The 20577-nt window shown below is 41.3% G+C and overlaps 1 protein-coding gene and 1 pseudogene across 4 annotated transcripts in view; one reads left to right on the forward strand and one right to left on the reverse strand.

The window, feature by feature from the left end:
• LOC311077822 (complement C3-like) overlaps positions 1-20577 on the reverse strand; it is a 515769-nt pseudogene that overhangs the window by 291962 nt on the left and 203230 nt on the right. The window lies entirely within an intron of this gene.
• LOC311077816 (complement C3-like) overlaps positions 1-20577 on the forward strand; it is a 277870-nt gene that overhangs the window by 226440 nt on the left and 30853 nt on the right. For all 3 annotated transcript variants that reach the window (XR_014605002.1, XM_084106445.1, XM_084106446.1), the window contains 3 exons: positions 14674-14779; positions 17539-17628; positions 17823-17903. Coding sequence is in view for 2 of the 3 variants with exons in the window: in XM_084106445.1 (XP_083962571.1) it covers positions 14674-14779; positions 17539-17628; positions 17823-17903 (277 nt within the window). In the remaining variant the exon portion in view is untranslated. The remainder of the gene's footprint in view (positions 1-14673; positions 14780-17538; positions 17629-17822; positions 17904-20577) is intronic.

Below are 20577 nucleotides of genomic sequence, written 5' to 3' on the forward strand. Positions count from 1 at the left end.
CGAGAGACTTCCCTCCGTCTCCATATGCTCTACTTCTATTGGATAGACGCGTCGCGTTTAACGGACTTCATTTGCATAAAGATGGGCATCGGCCAGCTTTTTGACGCGCAGCATTTTTTCAAATGAAGCGCCGCCTTCCCGGAATGCTTTGCGGGTGCGACAAAGTCGCTTGACGTCACCCATAGGAATATAGTGGAGCGCGGCGCGACAGAAGTGTTGCACGGACAAGTGGATCAGCACCGTTACGCAATTTGCCCATAGCATATACAGTCGGCAGCGCGCAGCGCTCAGCGACCTCAGTGTCCTGAATCAGCGAAACAGACAGCACTGATTTGTTTACACCGACAACAGCTTGGCCTGTAAGGTGGGAACCTCCAGGTTATAAAACCTTATAAATGTAGACGGTGAGGCCCAGCCCGCCGCCATACATATGTCTTACAAGGAAATCCCGCTAGACCAAGCCCACGAAGAGGCCATGCCTCTCGTGGAGTGCACTCTGACACCCAACGGGCACTGTAAGCCCTTGGCAGTGTATGCCAGCGCTATGGAGTCAACTATCCATCTGGATTGGCTCTGTTTCGAAGCAGCCAGTCCCTTGGAACGCCCGCTGAACGAAACAAACAGCTGCTCTGTCTGTCTAAAAGCAGACGAGCGAGACACATAAGCTCTTAGCACCCTAACTGGACAAAGAAAGCTTGCGTCCCCTTCCTCGTCAGAGACCGGTAGGGCGGACAGGGAAATGACCTGAGCCCGAAATGGTGTGTTGAGGGATTTTGGAGCGTAACCATCCCTAGGTTTGAGTATGACTCTCGAGTCATTCGGCCCAAACTCCAAGCACGCCGCGCTCACCGAGAGCTTATGTAGGTCACCTATGCGCTTCACTGAAGCGAGAGCCAGTAAGAACACTGTTTTGAAAGACAAGTGTTTGAAGTTAATCGTTTGGATAGGCTCGAATGGGTCACCTTTCATGGCTTCCAACACCGTAGAAAGGTCCCACACAGGGGACTGAAGGGGGTCTGGGAGGATTCAGCCTCCTAGCTCCCCTGAGGAAGCGGATGACTAAATCGTTCCTTCCTATTGACTGACCAAGCGTTGATTTAGAAAACGCTGCTATGGCCGCCACATAGACTTTGAGCGTGGAGGGGGCCCTGCCCTTATCCAGCAGCTCTTGTAGGAAGGAGAGAACCTCCATCACCCCACAGTTTAAGGGTGAAAAGCCCCGAGCTGTGCACCAGCCGGAAAATACCGACCACTTTGAGGAATAGAGCCGTCTGGTAGACGGGGCTCTAGCCTGAGTGATAGTATTTAACACTCCCTCTGGGAGGTCAGCGGGTACCCGTTGAGCGCCCATACATGAAGGGACCACAGCTCCGGGTGAGGATGCCAAATCGAACCCCTGGCCTGAGAGAGGAGGTCCCTCCTCATTAGCACTGGCCATGGGGCAGTGTCCGCTAGCCGCATCAGAACTGGGAACCATGTGTAACCCTGTTAATTTTGCCCCAATAAAGTCCTGAAATGACCTTTAATGCAAACACTCAAAACTAGAGTAAAGTTCAATATCTAGTTCGCCACTAGGTGGCAGTGCACAATGAAACGTTCTTCTTCTGCTGTTTTCTGCCATTCGCCTTGCCTTAAAAAAGCCTGGAAAAACGGGAGCCAGAGCAGAAGTAAATATTAGGATTGAAACTGATTTAGAAAATGAAATATATCCTTGAGGTTGAACTACATTGAAAATTAGATGACACCTGTTGTAAAAAAAAGTTATCTCGTGGATTACAGTGGATTAAAAAAAAAACAGTCTGGCTATCTACAATAGCAGTGGATGTTACCACACAGACTGTTTTTTTTTTAGGCTTCTTCTGGTCCCGGATCCCTGGTGTTCTTTCCACCGAAGTTGGATTCCTCTCTGTTCGCCCTGGTGCCTGGTTCCCTGGTCCACTGCCTCAACTAACAGCCCTGCAACGGTTCCATTGGGTGGTTTGATATGGACGCTAAGTATTGAAGGGGTGGTTGGACAGTTAAAATATTTTGAGTGCACTCAAGGGTAACAATTTTTTTCCTTTGAAAGATTTTTCCTTTTGTTTTGTTTCATGAGATCTCAAAGTTGTGGCCGATTTGTTAACATCAACGGTACTAATGCTGTGTGAACTGAACTAAAATATTGAATTTTGAATAAGAAAATAAGAAAAATAATTTGAATAAGAACTACATTTAAACTTTATTCTATTGTCCTGTGCTTCCTTTGGAGTGGAATCTATGAGTCCTTTGACCATATGATTAGTACATAATAGGGATGTTGCGGTGACGGATTTTTTCCACCGGTTAATCGACGTGTAAAAAAACCGGTAATCCCGGTGTCACCGGGGTTGCGTGTCAGGGATTTCGGGTGGCCGAAAATGCGGACGTGCACACGTCTCAATTTTACTTTCACTTTAATTAGCGGCAATTCAGTAGCATTTGTTTGAATTAATCATGGGTTAATTTATTTTATTCTTAATAAAAATACACAAAACAATAAGACACTCGCTTGTATTACACACATCTTTATTGCAAAATGAATAATAACTTAACACACCATGTAAAAACTAAACAAAAGCACTTATGAAACACCTTTAAAGTGCATTTATTAAAACGAACCACTGCACACATCGTGCAAGTATCAAACAAGAAATTATATAAAAAAAATCACTATTCGTTAAATAAAGTGCCTGCCTTTTTCAGCAAAAAAAAACAAAAAAAAACAAAAAAAAAACACCGCACAACCATCGAATATGAAACGAACAAACATCAAAAACTTTGTTAAATAAGGTAGCCTACCCGAATAATCACTGGACACTTAAGTGAAAAAAAAAAAAAAAAAAACTAATATAAAAATTAAACTCACGTTTGCATTTCTCTTTGAAACCAGATCTTCCGCCATCCTTTGCCAGTAAGCTCGCCTCACTCTCCTCAAATGATAAATGAAATCGGACACCTGCTGCTTAAAGGCCTGATCACATATCGCGTCTTTTGCGCGCGCAAGTTCGTTATTTCAAATGTAGGCGCGCTCATAATGGAAGCTCGTTTTTTCCAAGCGCGTCCGCGCCGCATCGAGATAAAAACATCTCAACTTTTCAGAATGCCGCAAGCGCACCGCAGGTCGCGTGACAAGAACCAAGCTTAGCAACGACAGATGCCTCCGGAGCGCAACCACCCGAGCGCTTTGGAAAAAGGAGAACGCGGCGCGCCTAGCGTTTTCTATGCGTTTTTAGGCGCGATATGTGAACGTTCCGCTTACGCTAAATTACGAAGGCACGTAGTCACTAACTGAATTAAGTGCTTTATTACTATAGGCTAAAACTTCAACACGATGGTGACGGTGCCGGTGGTCAAGTGCTATGACCGGTAGGTGGGTTAAACACCGTGTATCACCGGTAACACCGACTATCGCAACAAGCCTAGTACATAACCAGCCTCCTCATCGAATCTAGATTTAGATAACTCCTACAATAGATTCTTAGCCTGCCTATGAGCAGAACTACCACCGTAGGGTTACACACGGTTGATTCTTCCAGAGCGCCGCTATGAGCAGCACTGAGCATCTCACTTCCCTGATCCGTTCTATCACCTGAGGCAGGAGAGAGACGGGGGGAAAAGCATAGAGCGGGCAGCGCGGCCACGCTTGGGCCAGCGCGCTCTTGCTCTTGGAGAAAAATTCCGGGCAGTGAGCGTTTTCGTGAGACGCAAACAGGTCCACTTTCGCTCTGCCGAATCTCTCCTACAACAGTTCGACTGTATGTGGGTGTAGAGACCATTCGCTCGCCGGAAGGTTGTTCCTGGACAGTCTGTCTGGCCCCAAATTCTGTAGCCCAGGCACGTGCACTGCTCTCAGCGAGCGCAGGTTGCGCTGAGCCCATAACAGGAGGCGTTCCGCCAGCCTGTATAAGTTTCGGGATCTGAGACCGCCCTGGCGATTTATGTAGGACACCACCGACATGTTGTCCGAGCGGACTAAGACGTGGTGGCCCTTTATCTGAGGACAGAAGCGCGTCAGCGCGTTGTCCACTGCCAGCATTTCTAGGCAGTTTATATGTTGAAGCTTTTCCCGTTCTGACCACTGGCCAAAGAACGGTCTGCCCTCGAGCAGCGCTCCCCATCCCGAGGTGGAGGCAACCGTCGACACCCTCGAGGAAGCGCTCCCCATCCCGAGGTGGAGGCAACCGTCGACACCCTCGAGGAAGTCCCCAGGCTTACACCTGATTGGTACCAGTCGTTCGCTTTCCAAGGTTTCAGAGCTAAAACGCAAGTCTGATCGACCTTGAGACGAAGCTGACCGGATGCCCACGCTCTGCGCGGTACCCGCGCTCTTAACCAGAACTGCAGGGGGCGCATGCGGAGCAAGCCCAGCTGAAGAACTGATGATGCTGAGGCCATGAGACCCAGCATCCTCTGAAATTTCCTGAGCGGGACGGTCGCGCCACAGCGGAAAAAGCTCGCTGCGCGCTGAATGTCTAGTGCGCGCTGTAATGACAGCCGAGCTATCATAGACTGCGAGTCCAGTTCTGGGCACAGAAAAGATATCATCTGACTGGGGATCAGAGAACTCTTCGCCCACTTGACTCTTAGACCTAGATTCTCGAGGTGTTAGAGTAAAACGGACCTGTGCTCTACGAGCTCTGAGTGAGATTGAGCTAGAATCAGCCAATCGTCCAAATAGTTCAACACTCGCATGCCCCGGAGTCTGAGGGGCGCGACCGCTGCGTCCATGCACTTCGTAAATGTACGGAGTGCTAGGGACAAGCCGAACGGTAGGACTGTATACTGATAAGCCTGGCCCTCGAAGGCGAATCTCAAGTATCGCCTGTGACGTGACGCTATCTGTATTTGAAAATACGCGTCCTTCAGATCTATCGACATAAACCAGGCTCCTCGGCGAATCTGTGCGAGGATTTTTCTGGTCGTGAGCATTTTGAATCGGCGTTTCGCCAATGCTTTGTTCAAATGTCTTAGATCTAGTATGGGTCTGAGACCCCCGTCTTTCTTCTAGGGCGTTGAGGAACGCGGTGCGCTCAGACTCAGACATCTCCGAGAGCGTCAGCCATAGATGTCTCTCAGCAACGGTGAGAGAAGCCATGTTCCGTCCTATGGCCTGTGCAGCGGACTTAGTAGCGCGGAGAGCGAGGTCCGAAGCGCTTCTCAAGTCTGCCACGCAGATTGCATCTGGTCCCATCTCGTCCAGTTTTCGGAGGAGATCGGCCTGGAAAATCTGCAGAGTGGCCATCGTGTGCAGCGCTGACGCAGCCTGCCCAGCGGCGGAGAAAGCGCGACCGAGCAGTGTTGACTTCATGCGGCAGGCTTTAGAGGTCAGAACCGATTTCGCACGCCGTCCAGCAGAGGGCGGGCAAAGGTGGGCTGCTATTGCCTCTTCGACCGGCGGAAGTGAATAGTATCCTCTGTTCTTAGCACCGTCAACAGTGGAGAATGCTGGAGAAACAGACGAGCGCATTCGAGCTGAGAAAGGAGCGTTCCAAGCTTTGGCAACTTCTTTGTGTAACTCAGGAAGAAAGGGTGCCGGTTTGGACTCAGGCGAAGCACGCTCCCCAGGAAGGAAGAAACCATCCAGCCGATTGTGAGAGGGAAGCTCAGGCGTAGACCACTCGAGGCCGAGGCTCGCCGCGGCCAGCGCGAGTACACGCATCAGTTCCATCTCGATTCTAGCTCTTTTGCTTGGTTTACGAGCAGAAGGCGCAAGATCCACAGAGCTCGCCCAATCCTCGCTGCCCGATGCCAGCAGAGAGCAGGTGTCATCTTCCCCAGACGCGGCTTTCAAGTCAGCATCCTTGATAGAAGCGGCGGCGGACCGCGGCCGCTGTGCATCAGGAAGCGACTCAACTGAAGCCGGCTAAGCAAGCGGGCGAACCGGCGAACCGAAGCGCCCTCATTGGTCTGACGTCACTATAGGCCTCGCTCGGTAGGCTGATGCAGTTGCCGCAGAGCAGCCAATGGGCGCGCGAGCTGTCTCGCCCATGTCGTCGTGCTGCTGCAACGCGTTTTGCATTAATACAAAATTATAGGACAATTTTTTGGCTTCAATATCTCGTGGAAAAGAGGTTTTCCCCTAGCGTAAGATACTTATGCAGTACGAGAGACCTCTCGTAAGAGAACTAATGTTAAAAAGTAAAGGGTCAAGAGCCAAACTAAAGTAAACACTAATCACCATAATGGTGACCTGAAGCGAAACATTCCATAAAACATTACCATCTAAACTTCTTTTAAATCTAAATAAGAACGTGTGTAGATGTATGACAGAAATAAAGTCCAACTGGTAACCTCTTAGCATTCCTGCAAATTCTGCCAAAAACGCCTAAAAAAGGCCTACCCAAATTAAATTGCATGCTGTTCTTGAACCATTTGGAGTATGCATGGTATTGGTCTCTTTTGAAAGGGGACACTTTGAGGTTTGTTCCCAAACAGTCAGAATCACTGTAAGTCTCACTGGTATTGAGTAATAGAACTTTGAACACACTAAAAAATAGGGGAAAAATTTCCGCCTAACTTTTTTTTTGTAAAAAGATGCCTGCAGATAACTATAGCTGGGAGGTATTAGCTGGAAAACACAGTGGGATCACAGCATGAAGCCTTACCAAGCCCAATTTAAATGTTGATAACAATACCTAAGCTAATGAGTGTTTTACACAGGTTTATCTAAGTTTATGTCTAGGCGCTCCCCAAAAAAGGCCACTTGGAGACTCCAAATGACACTTTGTAACCACAGACACATAACATGCTGCTATTCTTGAATGCTTTACTGTACAGGCATAATTTTGGGCTCTAATGAAAGGTTACACTTAGAGCTATTCTATTCCTTATTCAGATTCACTGTAAATAATTGACACATAGTAACTGAAGCATAAACACATTATATTGTTTTTTTGCAATTCTTGAAACTGAAATTTGTGCAAATAACAATACAAAACAAGTGTTTAATATTAGTATATTATACACTACATATATATCAAACTATTTACACATTTATGATTAAGTTTTTCTTTGGTTATTGAACCTCTCTAAGAAGGTGAAGGATAGGGTTCCTCTCTTGATGTCCATCATATAGCTTTCTGCTGACTACCAGTCTTCATCCAGTTCAATGTCAGATGATTTTCTGTGATATAAAAAAGCAAAGAAAGAAATAATTTACATCTTTTATGTATAGATAGATTTCCGATGACGTCACATTTCTCCCGCAACTCCTTACGGCGCCATCTTGTGTGTCAAGTGGGTCAAGAGTTTGTGTTACGGAGCATGATAATATCCTGAATCGGCATTGTTCTGAACATAAAAATCATACGATTATTCTCCGTTTGGCTGGAGTTAATATTCAGTGCTGCTCTTGTGAACATTTAGAGGTTTTGTGCTCTGGAGATGTGACACTTTATCTAATCATTTCCAAGATGGGCTAGCTAAATGCGCTAGCTCTCATCGGCTGTCAAATCGCTGTACCCAGGCGGCTACTATCGACACAGCCCTTGAGAGGTGTTGGCTGGGCAGAAGCACACTCTGACGATTGTCCACCTTCATCACTTTCTCTGTGGCCACATCAGCTGGTCGAGCCAGAGGCAGAGGCTACACCTGGAGCACATCGCTCCATGCCTCTGCTCTCCATCTCTCTCCTAAGTTACACTAAATTAGTTCGGAGCGTTGTGTTGTTGTTGTTTTTTTACCCAGATGGTGTTGTCTTGACACTGAGTCTAAATGTACCATATAATAAGGGCTGTGCAGATATCAGCCGCCTGGCTACAGCGATGTGAACCGTCAATGCAGGGCTCCAGACTAACATTTCCACGAGGGAGAGAGAGCAAGACAACGCTTAGTTTGGAGACGGTGAAGTCTTGTTTACATGTTCGCCTGGCTCCGAAGAGAGAGAGAGAGAGTGCGCGCGCGCGACCGGCTCTCTCTCTATCTGCTCGTTCTTTCAGTTAAACATGCACCCAGTTCATCTACATTACTCACCGATCAAATAAGACTTTGGCGGGACAAAAATTCACTTTGGCGGGCGCTAAAACAAGTTCAGTGCAGGAGAATTCATGCGTGAATTTAAGTGTAGTGTATGACCATGCACTCGCACAAATGCGACCACTCAATTTCACATCATATCTTGCCTTGCAAACATCGTCTAATGTGTCCCTGTAAATAACCTTAACCTTGTCGCCAGGTTTGGAGGAATTTGTCATCGTTATCTCACACAAAAGAGTCAAAAATACTTTATATTAACTGGCTTTCTATTAATGCAGCACAGTGAATGAGCCGTGTCTCCCAGTGGCTTACTGACAACTTTGACACACAACATGGCGGCGCGCCGCAGAGGATAATGGGTAATTCGAGAAACGGAAACCCATCTATTGTGTACTATTTTATACACACACACACAGACACACACACACACACACACACACACACAAACCCGTGGATAAAGACACACAGGGACATAAACAAACTGATAAATGTACACCACAACAGTAACATGAGCGCTCAATGAGGACGAGCTTTAGCCATCACCAGTTAGCATTGGCCATCTCAAAACAGTGAAACACAAACACAAGATACTCAGAAAAACACGTCAAATATGTTATATAGTATAATAAAACACTTACTTGTCGAAAGAGACGATTTCCCATCTAAAAAGCCTTTCTCCAAAGTCATATGTCATTTGCTACAGCTTTACGCAGTTTTGCGCACGGGCGCACTGATCCACAACAAACATTTGCGCACCGTCATTGCTGACCGTGTTTGGATTCCTCCCACTAAACCCGCATATCCATATCTTCAGGAGATCATTGGCTATCAGATAAGTCAGTCATTTGCTAACATTGCTCCAATTGGAGTAGCCAAATGTCCGTCAAAGCGAAGGATGGACCGTGTCCCTAATGCGCGGTGACTGGCTCAAGCTGGAGGAAAACCCCCCCTTAAACTCCGTGATTCGCTGAAATCCGCTGTCACTCAAAAGTTCAGGGGTCAGCGGCCATTTTGAAGTCAAAATAGCTGTATTATTGACATGTAATTTGAAGATTTACCATAGTATGTTCGATAGTTGTGAGAGCTCTGTCGGCTAACTTGGAATGCTACTATTCACAGTAAGTGGATGTTTATTGATATAAATGTGTTATGGACTAAATACTTCGCTGAATTGATTGTATGGAGCCTTTACAGTGTAACTAAACCATTGTTGTTGCAATGTAATGGATCAGTGGACGAACAGAAGGCTTTTTAGGCAAGTGTCTTCCACTTTCTGTTTGTTTATTTGGCTGTTGGTGGTCTGACAAAGACACAGATTGTACCCGCTGTGTTTATTGTATCCTAAAATGGCGTATATCGTTCGAATCACAAGAATCTCAGCTTTCCATAGGTATGCGACTTGTTAATTTTTTTTTTTTTTTTTTTTTTGTCTTTCATAAAGTTAACTCTTCAAAACACCCAATGTCCCGCGGGCGACCCGTCGGACCACTATCTAGTGCAATAATGTGTAATGGCTCGAAGTCAGTAGTTCTTGTGTTTCTCTTTTTTCTGTTCTTGTTGTTTCTCTTTCCTTCAATGATTCTTATTAACATTAGGTGTCACCACTAATGGCCAATCATGTGGTTGGACCTATATGTACACCGAGGAGCGTCCCAGCTAACAAAAAAAGGTCCCCAGAACGTCCCCTAAATGGCCTGTGCGAACGTCCCCCCGAACGTCCCCATGTGGAGTCCGCTTGATGTCCCGCGGACGTTCGCAAAGACGTCCTCCGTACGTTCAAGAGGACATTCATAGGACCACCAGCGGCCATTCGGAACGTTTAGGGGACTTTCGCGTTTAGTCCCCTGAATATCATTTTATTTTATTCTACTTCTGGCTAACCAAAGAAAACAGACACGTTGTAAGGAACAAAGTAAATGTATTTTATTTGAACAATTGTAAAGGTGTTGTGCTCTTTCCGTGTGTGTGTGTGTGTGTGTGTCTTCAAATGCGCTGGCAGCTGTGCGTGTGTTTGTCGTCAGCTGTGGGGTTAGTCCGATGGGAATTCCCCTTGGCTTTCTACCTAAAACAACAAAATGAACACATTCAGTAGTGTTATGATTTTATATGTCTATATAATATATCCATGTGAAATATAAAGTCGTCTCATCTCATCTTAACAGATAACGTTAGCTTCGTAGTGTTAGCATAACGGTTAGCAGCGGTACACGGCGGACAACTGCAGCAAACGCTTTAAAAGGTAACATTTTCATATAATTTAAAGATGGACAGTGGTTACGGTAACTAATGTATACTAATCTAAAAATTAAAAATACCTTTTAGACAGACGAAAGAGAAAACACAAGGCTGCGTCTGAGGAGGACCGTCAACTGTCACTACGCAGCTGAGCGTTGCCATGGATACATGCTGCGTACCATAACATAAGGAATGACGTCACTCGCTTAGGTGCACTTGATCGTCACTTGCTTGTTTCTCCCAGTGTAGCTATATTACACTTTTTTTTGTTATTTTAGCTGCATGTGCTATCAGTCTTAAGTGCAATAAGTGGAATAATATTTTTCCTAAAATAACTTCTTTTGAATAAAACCCGTCACCTTCGCCTGACCAACAGTTTGATAATTTAGGATAGGATATAGGACAGGATCATTTTATTTGTCATACCTGTGTTATTTTCCACTTTCTTCCCAGAAATGTGCTTTTCCATTCGTCATGTTTTCTGAAGTCGATGCATTCTTTTAGAGCTCTGTCCTGGGATTCAACCTTATTTTCTTCATGCATGAATGTAAATTGTAGCTTATATTCAATTGAATCAAGTATCATGTTTTTGATGTTTAAATTAACGCTGAAAACATTAACAACATTAACATTAAAACACTAACATTTTTAACATGAACTTAATTTTACAATTAATTAAAATAATATGTTTACTATAGTTTATTTGCATTTATATTTTAGCTTAATTATTCTTTTGTCTGAGTTGCAAGGTGTCAGGTCTGATGATAAAAGCAAACGCATGGGTGACTGGATTTTGCAAGTGTTGTCATGGAAATGGCAGGTGAGGGACGAAAAAGGGACGTTCGTAAACTGGCCCGGACAAATGTCCTCAGAACGTCCGTCAGCGAACGTTACAAAGTGGACCAAATGCGAACGTCATCGGAATGTCCGTCAGCGAACGTTACAAAGCGGACCAAATGCGAACGTCAGTGCACGTCCTCAGAACGTCCGTCAGTGAACGTTACAAAGCGGACCAAATGCGAACGTCAGTGCACGTCCTCAGAACGTCCGTCAGTGAACGTTACAAAGCGGACCAAATGCGAACGTCAGTGCACGTCCTCAGAACGTCCGTCAGTGAACGTTACAAAGCGGACCAAATGCGGACCTAAGGGGACGTTCGAAAAGTCCGGGGGACGTCCCTTGTTAGCTGGGGTTAATTTAACACTGGGGAGTTTTCTGTAGACGTCTCTAGAGCGATCAATTTTCACCTCAATTGAAAAAGGTGAGCACAAATTTGGTCATCAGGACCATCAGGGTTTCCCCCACTACTACAGTACCGTGGATTATCTGAGCCCATCAGATTAGTGTAATCTGTACCAATCCAGACCAGTAATCTCTACTAGTCACCAGTGACTAGTGTCACCACAGTAGGGCTAACGACCTTTACGGAACAAAAAATACGGGAATTATTGCAAAATATAATGCGATATATTACATAATACAGTTCCATATATGGGGAACTAGTGCTTACAGTGTGACCCTTGACGCACAACTTAATGATGAACGTGGAAGCGCAGAAGATAGAGCAAAACAAAACACCAGTCACAAATTAAAAGTCTAAAACAACAATTTTTAAAGAGAAATGTGGGAGGAGCTTGAGTTTGTAGCCCAGCCCTGTTTGTTTGAACCGCTAGAGGCGTCAAAGCTTACACTACTCCTACATCTACGTTAGGGCCGCTCGATTATGGAAAAAATCATAATCACGATTATTTTGGTCAGTATTAAAATCATGATTATGTAACACGATTATTTCACATGAATTTGGGAATGTGTTGCATTTATTAAAAAGACACCTTTCAACAATTCTTAAATTGAAATTTGAACATTTATTGTACTTTTTGAACTATTAAAATAAATAATATAACAGATAATACTTCAAGAAGTATTTTAATTTTCCTGCAGGTCTACCACTTAAAATGTGGGAAATTCCCCCACAAACATTGATTCACTTTAGCAAGTAGATTGTATGAGTATCCTAAATTAATCCACACAGATTCTAAAATCAAATCTATCATTTTAAAACATTTGCAAAGATGCAATTTCACAAACCGCGTGAGTGTTCAGTGGTGCTGTGTCTTCTCTCTCTCTGTCTCTCAAAATGGGTTGGACAAGGCAAGCGTCGAAACTACACTTTCGCGTTTAGGAGTCGGGACATGACAGAATTGTCCCTTGCACAATCGGGCCAGTATTGCATCGTAACTAAAGTTGATCATTTTCACTTCTTTAAGTCTTATCAGTTTAAACATTCAAGCTAAGAGAGTTTACGGCTTTGGGAGGGGCGGACGTGCGCGTGTCATTCAGAACACAAGACAAAATAAGAGTGTTCTTGCAAAACAGAACATGGCAAAATAATATTTTTTACTCGATTGTACTATTTTGGTGATCGTTAGGAGCCAAAAAAAAATTCTGAAATCGAAATTTAATTAATTGCACAGCCCTAATCTACGTCATACATCGCCAAGTGTTACTCTTTTGGCGTAAGTCGACTTGCGTACGGCCGTCTGCCGGAAGCTAGTTATTTTAGTCGATAAAGTTTTAAATATTTTTCTTACACAAACGCATCGCTTCACTTTAGAAGGCCTTTATTAACCCCCAGAGCTGTGTGGAGCACTTTTATGATGGATGCGCTTTGATGGACTTCCAAAAAAATATTCCCATTATAAAGCTTGGAAGAGCCAGGACATATTTTAATACAACTCTGATTGTATTCGTCTGAAAGAAGAATGTCATATACACCTAGGATGACTTCAGAGGGAGTAAATCATAGGCTAATTTTCATTTTTGAGTAAACTATCTCTTTAATATTTAAATATATTTGCATATTTTGCAATAAACTTAAAATATATTAAAATATATTTTTGTTTGATTTTCAAATCAAAGTTGTTATTAATGAATGTTTGATTCACCTTGTAGCTTGTTGGCTTGGTTCATTGCTTATAATGCTTCAACGAATACTTTTTTTTTATGAGAGAAATTAATGAAAAAAATACTTCTGGAACCTAGTGCACTCATTTGTTGATTTATTTATTATTATTCTGATTGGTTGACAGATGTTTCAAAATGAAATGTCTGGTTGACAGATGAATGTCTTCAATAACATCAGGGGCACGTTCAAGTTCAAAACGGTGCGCAACGTTTTGCTACGGTTTCCGGGTTGAACGTCATGTTTCCTGGAAACGGCGTGCACCGGTGTGCAACGGGGTTTGAGATACGTTTTCTCTTGTTTGGTGGGTGTGTCAGAACTGCAGTCCAATCAGCAGCAACATGTATATAATGCACGCGGTATTAAAGTGAACTCGCACAATGGGTTCAAGGAAAGTAATTTACAAATGTGTTCGATGCAGCTCGGTATACGCAACAACTGAGTATATTAGAAGACATGTTTGTCGTAAGTTTTATTGTAAAAATATAGGATATCAACATGATGTAATTGTTTATATTTTTAGCTTCATTGCAAGTGTATGACATTTGGTATAGAAATAAACAATGGTAATTAAGTGCTTTTCCTAAAAATGAGAAAGAAAATGCAGGGTATTAAAACAGTATGAACTACAAATAAAGTCAGTATGTGAGGCTAAATAGATGTGTTTTAGTCTGAATTAGGTAAGATGTGTGCTTCCATTTCAGTTTCAGCAATTCCTTCACTCGATTGGGATGTTCTCTTTTGTTCTGGGTGGCAAGTGCAGTAACTGTAACATCAGGCATATTTTGTAGAATTAAACACATATTTATACCGACTTCATCAGGCTCCGAAAATTCTTCACAAAGAACACAAAGAATGGCCTTCTCAGCTGCCATAGTTGCAACTCTTGCGTCATCAGAACAGTGTGTTCAACGCATCACCGTTTCTGTTTAAAAAACGTTGTGCAACGTTTTGTCGGTGCTGAACGCAGCCCTGGTGTCTTCAATAATGGTCAATCATCACTCAATCAATCACTTAATTATCTCATTGCTTTAACACTGCTTCAGTGTTCATTTAATACTCTTGAGTGTGGAGTCAAATAAACTCCCAGGAGAGTTAATTTAACACTGGAGTTTTTGCTGTGTAACTGGATATTCACCGGTTTAAACATTACAGACTGCATATTAGAATTTTGCAGAAATTTATGCAAAAGAAAATGTGCTAATTGAATTTGTAGATTGAGACGATGACTACACAATTTACATGCATTTTGTTTTCTGCTATCCAAAACAGAATACTGTTGGAATACAGCTATACATTGTTAAATGACTGCAAGAAAGAAACCAACCACAATTCATAAGAAACATAATAATTAATCATTTTGACTGCAATTTTTTTATATTTGGTTATTATTATTTGTCGCCTGTGCAAATGTTAATGTGGACAGTTTTACATTTAATATCATATACATTTTCTTTTCTTTTTTTTACTTTTTTGCTTATCAGGTTTCTCATAAAGAGACAGAAAGAATTGCCTTCAAAATGAACAAGATGTTTAATGTGGGTCTGCTTCAACCTGTTCCAGTCACAATATATGAATATTACTCTCCAGGTGAGATATTAAAGGACACCTATTATGCAAAATTCACTTTTACATGGCGTTAAATAAATGTGTGTTGGTAGTGTACACAACAACCCTATAATGATAAAAATCCACCCAGTGCTTTTCTTTAAATCCCCATAAATCATAAGCACAGTCTCAGAACAAGCCGTTCTCAGATTCGGGGCAATGTGACATCACTTTGCATAGGCTCTTCCCGCAACTGTTGATGGACACTGCAGTTTTAGCGTAGACCCGCCCTGAGTGAGCTAACCCAGCTAACAGACTTTTGTTATAAGAACGTTTTCCAAATATCCAGTGTTGGTTCTGGGAACGTGAAAAATGTCCAGTTTTCTTGACATTAGAGGAACGTGTTTTAAAAGGTATAATGTTTTTCAATATAATCTAAATGCTTTCTTAAAGGTTGTTTTGAGATTTTGATATAGAGATGCATAGATGTTTGTTAAACTGATTGTTATAATATTGCTGGACCTCACGCTGCAGTAACACATGGTTTGTGATGAGAATATATTAATGGTACAACACAATTGTTAGATTCAAATTACCTCAGTGAAACAGTCTATTTCATGATGATTATAAAACCATCATCATCTGATCTCGTTTCACTTTAGCTTTCTTTGCTGCTGCAAATGTGTTTGACAAACACACTGCCACAGCGGCCAAAAAAAAATAAAAGATATAATACGAGTTAAGAGCCCAACTAATGGAAACACTATTCACTATTATGGTGACTTCAAATGAAACACAGAGTTAAACCTCTGTTAATTCTCAATAAAAACTTTTGTAGACGTCTGCCAGAAATAAAGTCAGTCTGATTAGTAAGTGAAGATGGTAATGCTGTTTGTGGAGTTGTTTAATCCTCCTCTGCTGAGATCTTTACAGATTTAATGTCTTCTTTTATCTTCAGCTGATTTGATCTAAGGCTGTGGCTGAAGTCAGTTGTAGTTCTTGTGTTTCTGCTCGTCTCTTTTTTCTGTTCTCTTCTTTCTTTCAGTGATTCTTTTTGTTAACAGGCTGAGATGACTTCATATTTAATATACACAGGTTTTGTGGCTCAGATAAGGTCCAGTTCTGGTTTATTTCTTTGCTCTTGGCTGAGATGTGGCATTGCTATGGCCTGCTTGTGGCCCAGATCTGGCAAACAGGAGTGGCCCACCCAAGTGCCGTAATTCCACGCTGCATGTGGGCCAGATCATCTTTCCACGTGTGCCGGATCTGGGCCGACACAATGTTGCTATGTGGGATGGGTTTGCCCAGATGAAATGAACACTGCTTAGTGTGCACACTACAGGCTGTTTAATGTAACACTTAATCAGTGTTGGAGGTAATGAGATAATTAAGTGATTGAATAATGATTGTGCATTATTGATGAACACCTGCTGTTAACAAGCATAATCACTGAAGGAAAGAGAAACACAAGAACTACTTCCAGCCACAGCCTTGGATGAAATCAACTGAAGATAAAATACATCAAATCTCTCAAGATCTGATTAAACAACTCCACAAACAGCATTACCAGCTTCACTTATTATTAACCAGACTGACTTTATTTCTGTCAGACGTCTTCAGAAATTCTTATTGAGAATTAACAGAGGTTAAGATGTTGATTATTTATTTGAAAGTAATATTTACAGAAGACGTCTGATAGAAATAAAGTCAGTCTGGTTAGTAATAAGTGAAGCTGGTAATGCTGTTTGTGGAGTTGTTTAATCAGATCTTGAGAGATTTAATGTATTTTATCTTCAGTTGATTTCATCCAAGGTTGTGGCTGGAAGTAGTTCTTGTGTTTCTCTTTCCTTCAGTGATTATGCTTGTTAACAGCAGGTGTTCATCAATAATGCACAATCATTATTCAATCACTTAATTATCTCATTACCTCCAACACTGATTAAGTGTTACATTAAACAGCCTGTAGTGTGCACACTAAGCAGTGTTCATTTCATCTGGGCAAACCCATGTGGGGCCTACATAGAAACTGGGTGCAAAACTGACTGGGCCCCAGTTAGATAACCCAGGTCAAACCCATTTGGGCCCCACATGGCTGTGCTGGCTGGGACTCAATCAATCACTAAATTATCTCATTAACTTTAACACTCTTGAGTCTGGAGCCAAATAAACTCCCAGGAGAGTTCATTTAACACTGGAGTTTTTGCTGTGTGAGTTCATGGGTGGAATAAATATATGGCAGGACTTTTACTTTCTGACCCCTGGACTTTCCACCTCTGAACATTGAGTACTTTAGGATTATTCAGGGTAAGTGTTTTGTTGTTGTTGTTGTTTTTTTAGTTTTTTTTTTTTTATGTAGGATAATTTATATTTTATGTTTGTGACTGTGTATAAAGTTACATATGTGCTTAGATAGGCTAAGTCAATATGCCATTGTTTGATTGTTTAGGTACAACATATAAACACCATAGTCTTTTGTATATGCTTATTTGTATTTGTTTTGTTCCTTATGATAGTTGTTTGTTTTTTGATTTTATGTAAAGGAAAGGTAAAAACTATTTTTTTATGATTTACTCATCTGCCAAAATAATGTCTTCAAATGATACTCATTTGTGAGCTTTTCTCAGCAGATATAATATTTCTTGAAATTAGCATTTTTAATTAATTGACCTCCCTGCATTAAATCTCTCTCTCTCTCTCTCTCTCTCTCTGTGTGTGTGTGTGTGTGTGTGTGTGTGTGTGTGTGTGTGTGTGTGTGTGTGTGTGTGTGTGTGTGTGTGTGTGTGTGTGTGTGTGTGTGTCAGATGCACGCTGTATGAAGTTCTACCACCCTGAAAGGGTAGATGGCGCTATATACAGACTGTGTAAGGGAGACATGTGCATTTGTGCAGAAGGTATAATCACACACAAATAATATAAAGTGACCATATCCTGAACTTTTGTAGTATTTGATTTGGTTACCTTCAGTCTACTTGTAATTTTAAACATTATGTTTTTTTATTCTTGTATGTGAACGATGAAAAAACTATTTATTGATGTGTGTGTGTGTGTGATTACAAGTGTGCATTAATAACTTCTCTGAACGCAGAAAGCTGCACTTTCCAGAAGAAAAACAAAGTAGATGAAAATGCTCATATGAATAAATCCTGTGAAGCTGGCTTGGATTATGGTAGGTTATTTAATTGTCATGACTGTTATACTTTCATAACTCAAGAATTCATTATTTACACCCCCCATGTTGTTGTAAACCAACATGATCCGGTTGTTTTTCAGTGGAACTCAAAAGGAATTGTTTTCCATGCTGCTCTTTTTATAGTGAACAACTGCATTAAAGGGTCAGTTCACCTAAAAATGAAAATTCTGTCATTAATTACTCTCCATCATGTTGTTCCAAACACATAAGACTTGTTCATCTTCGGAACACAAATGAAAATATTTGTAATAAAGTCTGAGAGATCTTGTCCATCCATTGACAGCTACGTGTAGCACATTAGCTCAAGAGGAAAATATGTATAATTAATTATAACAAATTACCTAGTTCCGTCATTAAACACTAGATGGCGCAGGCTAATAGATCTTTAACTAATTTGGTAGCAATCACATCATTATCTACATAGCGCAGCTGATTGGTTGCTGTTGCATCAGTAGCCAATAAACTGTGGCTCAACATTTAAACAAATACCGGTTGTGTTGCTGTTACCAGTCTAGAGTCCGCTTTCAGAAACCCTTCACCCTCCCCAGCTCCACTTGTATAGATCTACTATGAGGGTTAATTCATGTATGTTACATGTGCATCAGCAGCATTATGTCTTACAGGCTCACAGGAATGTCTGTGAGTGTATTGGCAGTAGCAATGTGTGTGTTGATTGATGTTTATATGTGAATAAAAGCCTAACTCAGATCTTTTCAGCATATAAAGTGATTGAGTCTCTTCCGAAAATTTGGATTAAACCGCTCATTTAATATGGATTAGTTTTACAATCTATTTATGAATTTTAAACATCAAGTGGTAGTTGTGTAGCCTGTCAAAAGAGGGACAGAAAGCTCTCAGATTTAATCAAAAATATCTTAATTTGTCTTCCGATGATGAACGAAAGTCTTACGGGTTTGTAATGACGTGGGTGAGTAAGTAATGACAGAATTTTTTGCAAAAAAAAGTCGGCACACTGTTGCTCATAAACCAGTTAACCAAAAAAGATGTGATGTGTTCACTTTTCATAGTGATAATTTCTGTTAAGATCCAAAAATGGCAAACTTTGTGAGAGCAACAGACCTAAATTTCACTTTTAAATCACTGTAAATATTCCCTTCAAGTGAGTTGTTAACTCAAGAACCATTGGAGCCAATTCATCCAGTGAGCGGTCTGATCAAATGGAGTTTTTCTTTTTCAAATGGGAAATACCTTATATTTTTATTGTGCAAAAAGAAAGAAAGTCAGAGGTCTGGAACAACATTGTAGCGACAATGACTTTGTTATAGGGAATTAATAACTCAAATGAGGGGAATATTCATAAGATGATGAATATTTATCGCATACACAGCAAAAAGTCCAGTGTTAAATTAACTCTCCTGGGAGTTTATATGGCTCCAGAGTCAGTGTTAAAATATGAGTGTTAAATTAACACTCAAGAGTGTTAAAGTTAATGAGCTCATTAAGTGATTAATTGAGTGATAATTGACCAATATTGAAGACACCTGATGTTAGCAAGCAGAATCACTGAAGGAGAAAATCTATTTTTTTAAGACACCGTTATGGTGATCAGTGTTTGTTTTAGTTGGGCTCTTGACCCTTAACGCATTAACTTTAGATTTCGTTTGGCTGTTGTATCTGAGTTATAACTCTCAGATGAACAAAGAGAAAAGGTGATCAGGTGGTGTTGGTTATGATTTGATAATCATAATTTGACCTGAATATCAACTCTCATTTAGAGAGTCAGATTTACCTTGTTGATTACAGCAGCCTGTGATTCTACAGCACATGATTTTCATCATTATCAACATAATCCAAAATATTTCTTAAAAATGTATCTGATAAAAAGACTTAGAAAATTACTTTATTTAGACACACTGACATCAATAATCGGCCTGTGAATCTCAACAATGGTGACAATAATAAAGCATGTTGCAGTGCATTCTGGGTGCCACCAATCAAAACTCATTCATGGCTCCCATCATGCATTGCGGTATGAATAAATTATGATCTGAATTGTCTTACTAATTTCCTTTTCCTAATTGAATATTCTGTTTCAATACACTGATTCTTGATGTCTGTATGTGCCTAAAAGAAAGATTTTGTTTTATCAGAACAACTTTTAAGAAATCCTTTAGACTAGTTAGAAAAAAAGATCTTATGCGGTAGAATCACAGTGATGCTGTAATCAACAATATACATTTAAGTCAGAGATTAGACTCTAAATGAGATCAGTGATTCAGGTTAAATTATGATTGTCAAAACATAACCAACAAAACCTGATCAACTTTCTTTTTGTTCATCTGGCAGTTATAACTCAGATACAACAGCCAAAGATAATCTAATGTTTACAGTTTATGGGTCAAGAGCCCAACTAAAGCAAACACTGATCTCCATAACGGTGTCTTAAAAAAATAGATTTTCTCCTTTGGTGATTCTGCTTGTTAACATCAGGTGTCTTCAGTAATGCTCAATCATCAGTCAATCAATCACTTAATTATCTCATTAACTTCAACACTCTTGAGTGTTAATTTAACACTCATTTAACACTGACTCTGGAGCCATATAAACTCTCAGGAGAGTTAATTTAACACTGGACTTTTTGCTGTGTACACAAATTAAATTATCCCAAATAGGGAATAGTCTAAGCCTC

This window comes from Abramis brama (assembly GCF_963993115.1).
Source record: "Abramis brama genome assembly, chromosome: 2".
NCBI classification, from domain to species: domain Eukaryota; kingdom Metazoa; phylum Chordata; class Actinopteri; order Cypriniformes; family Leuciscidae; genus Abramis; species Abramis brama.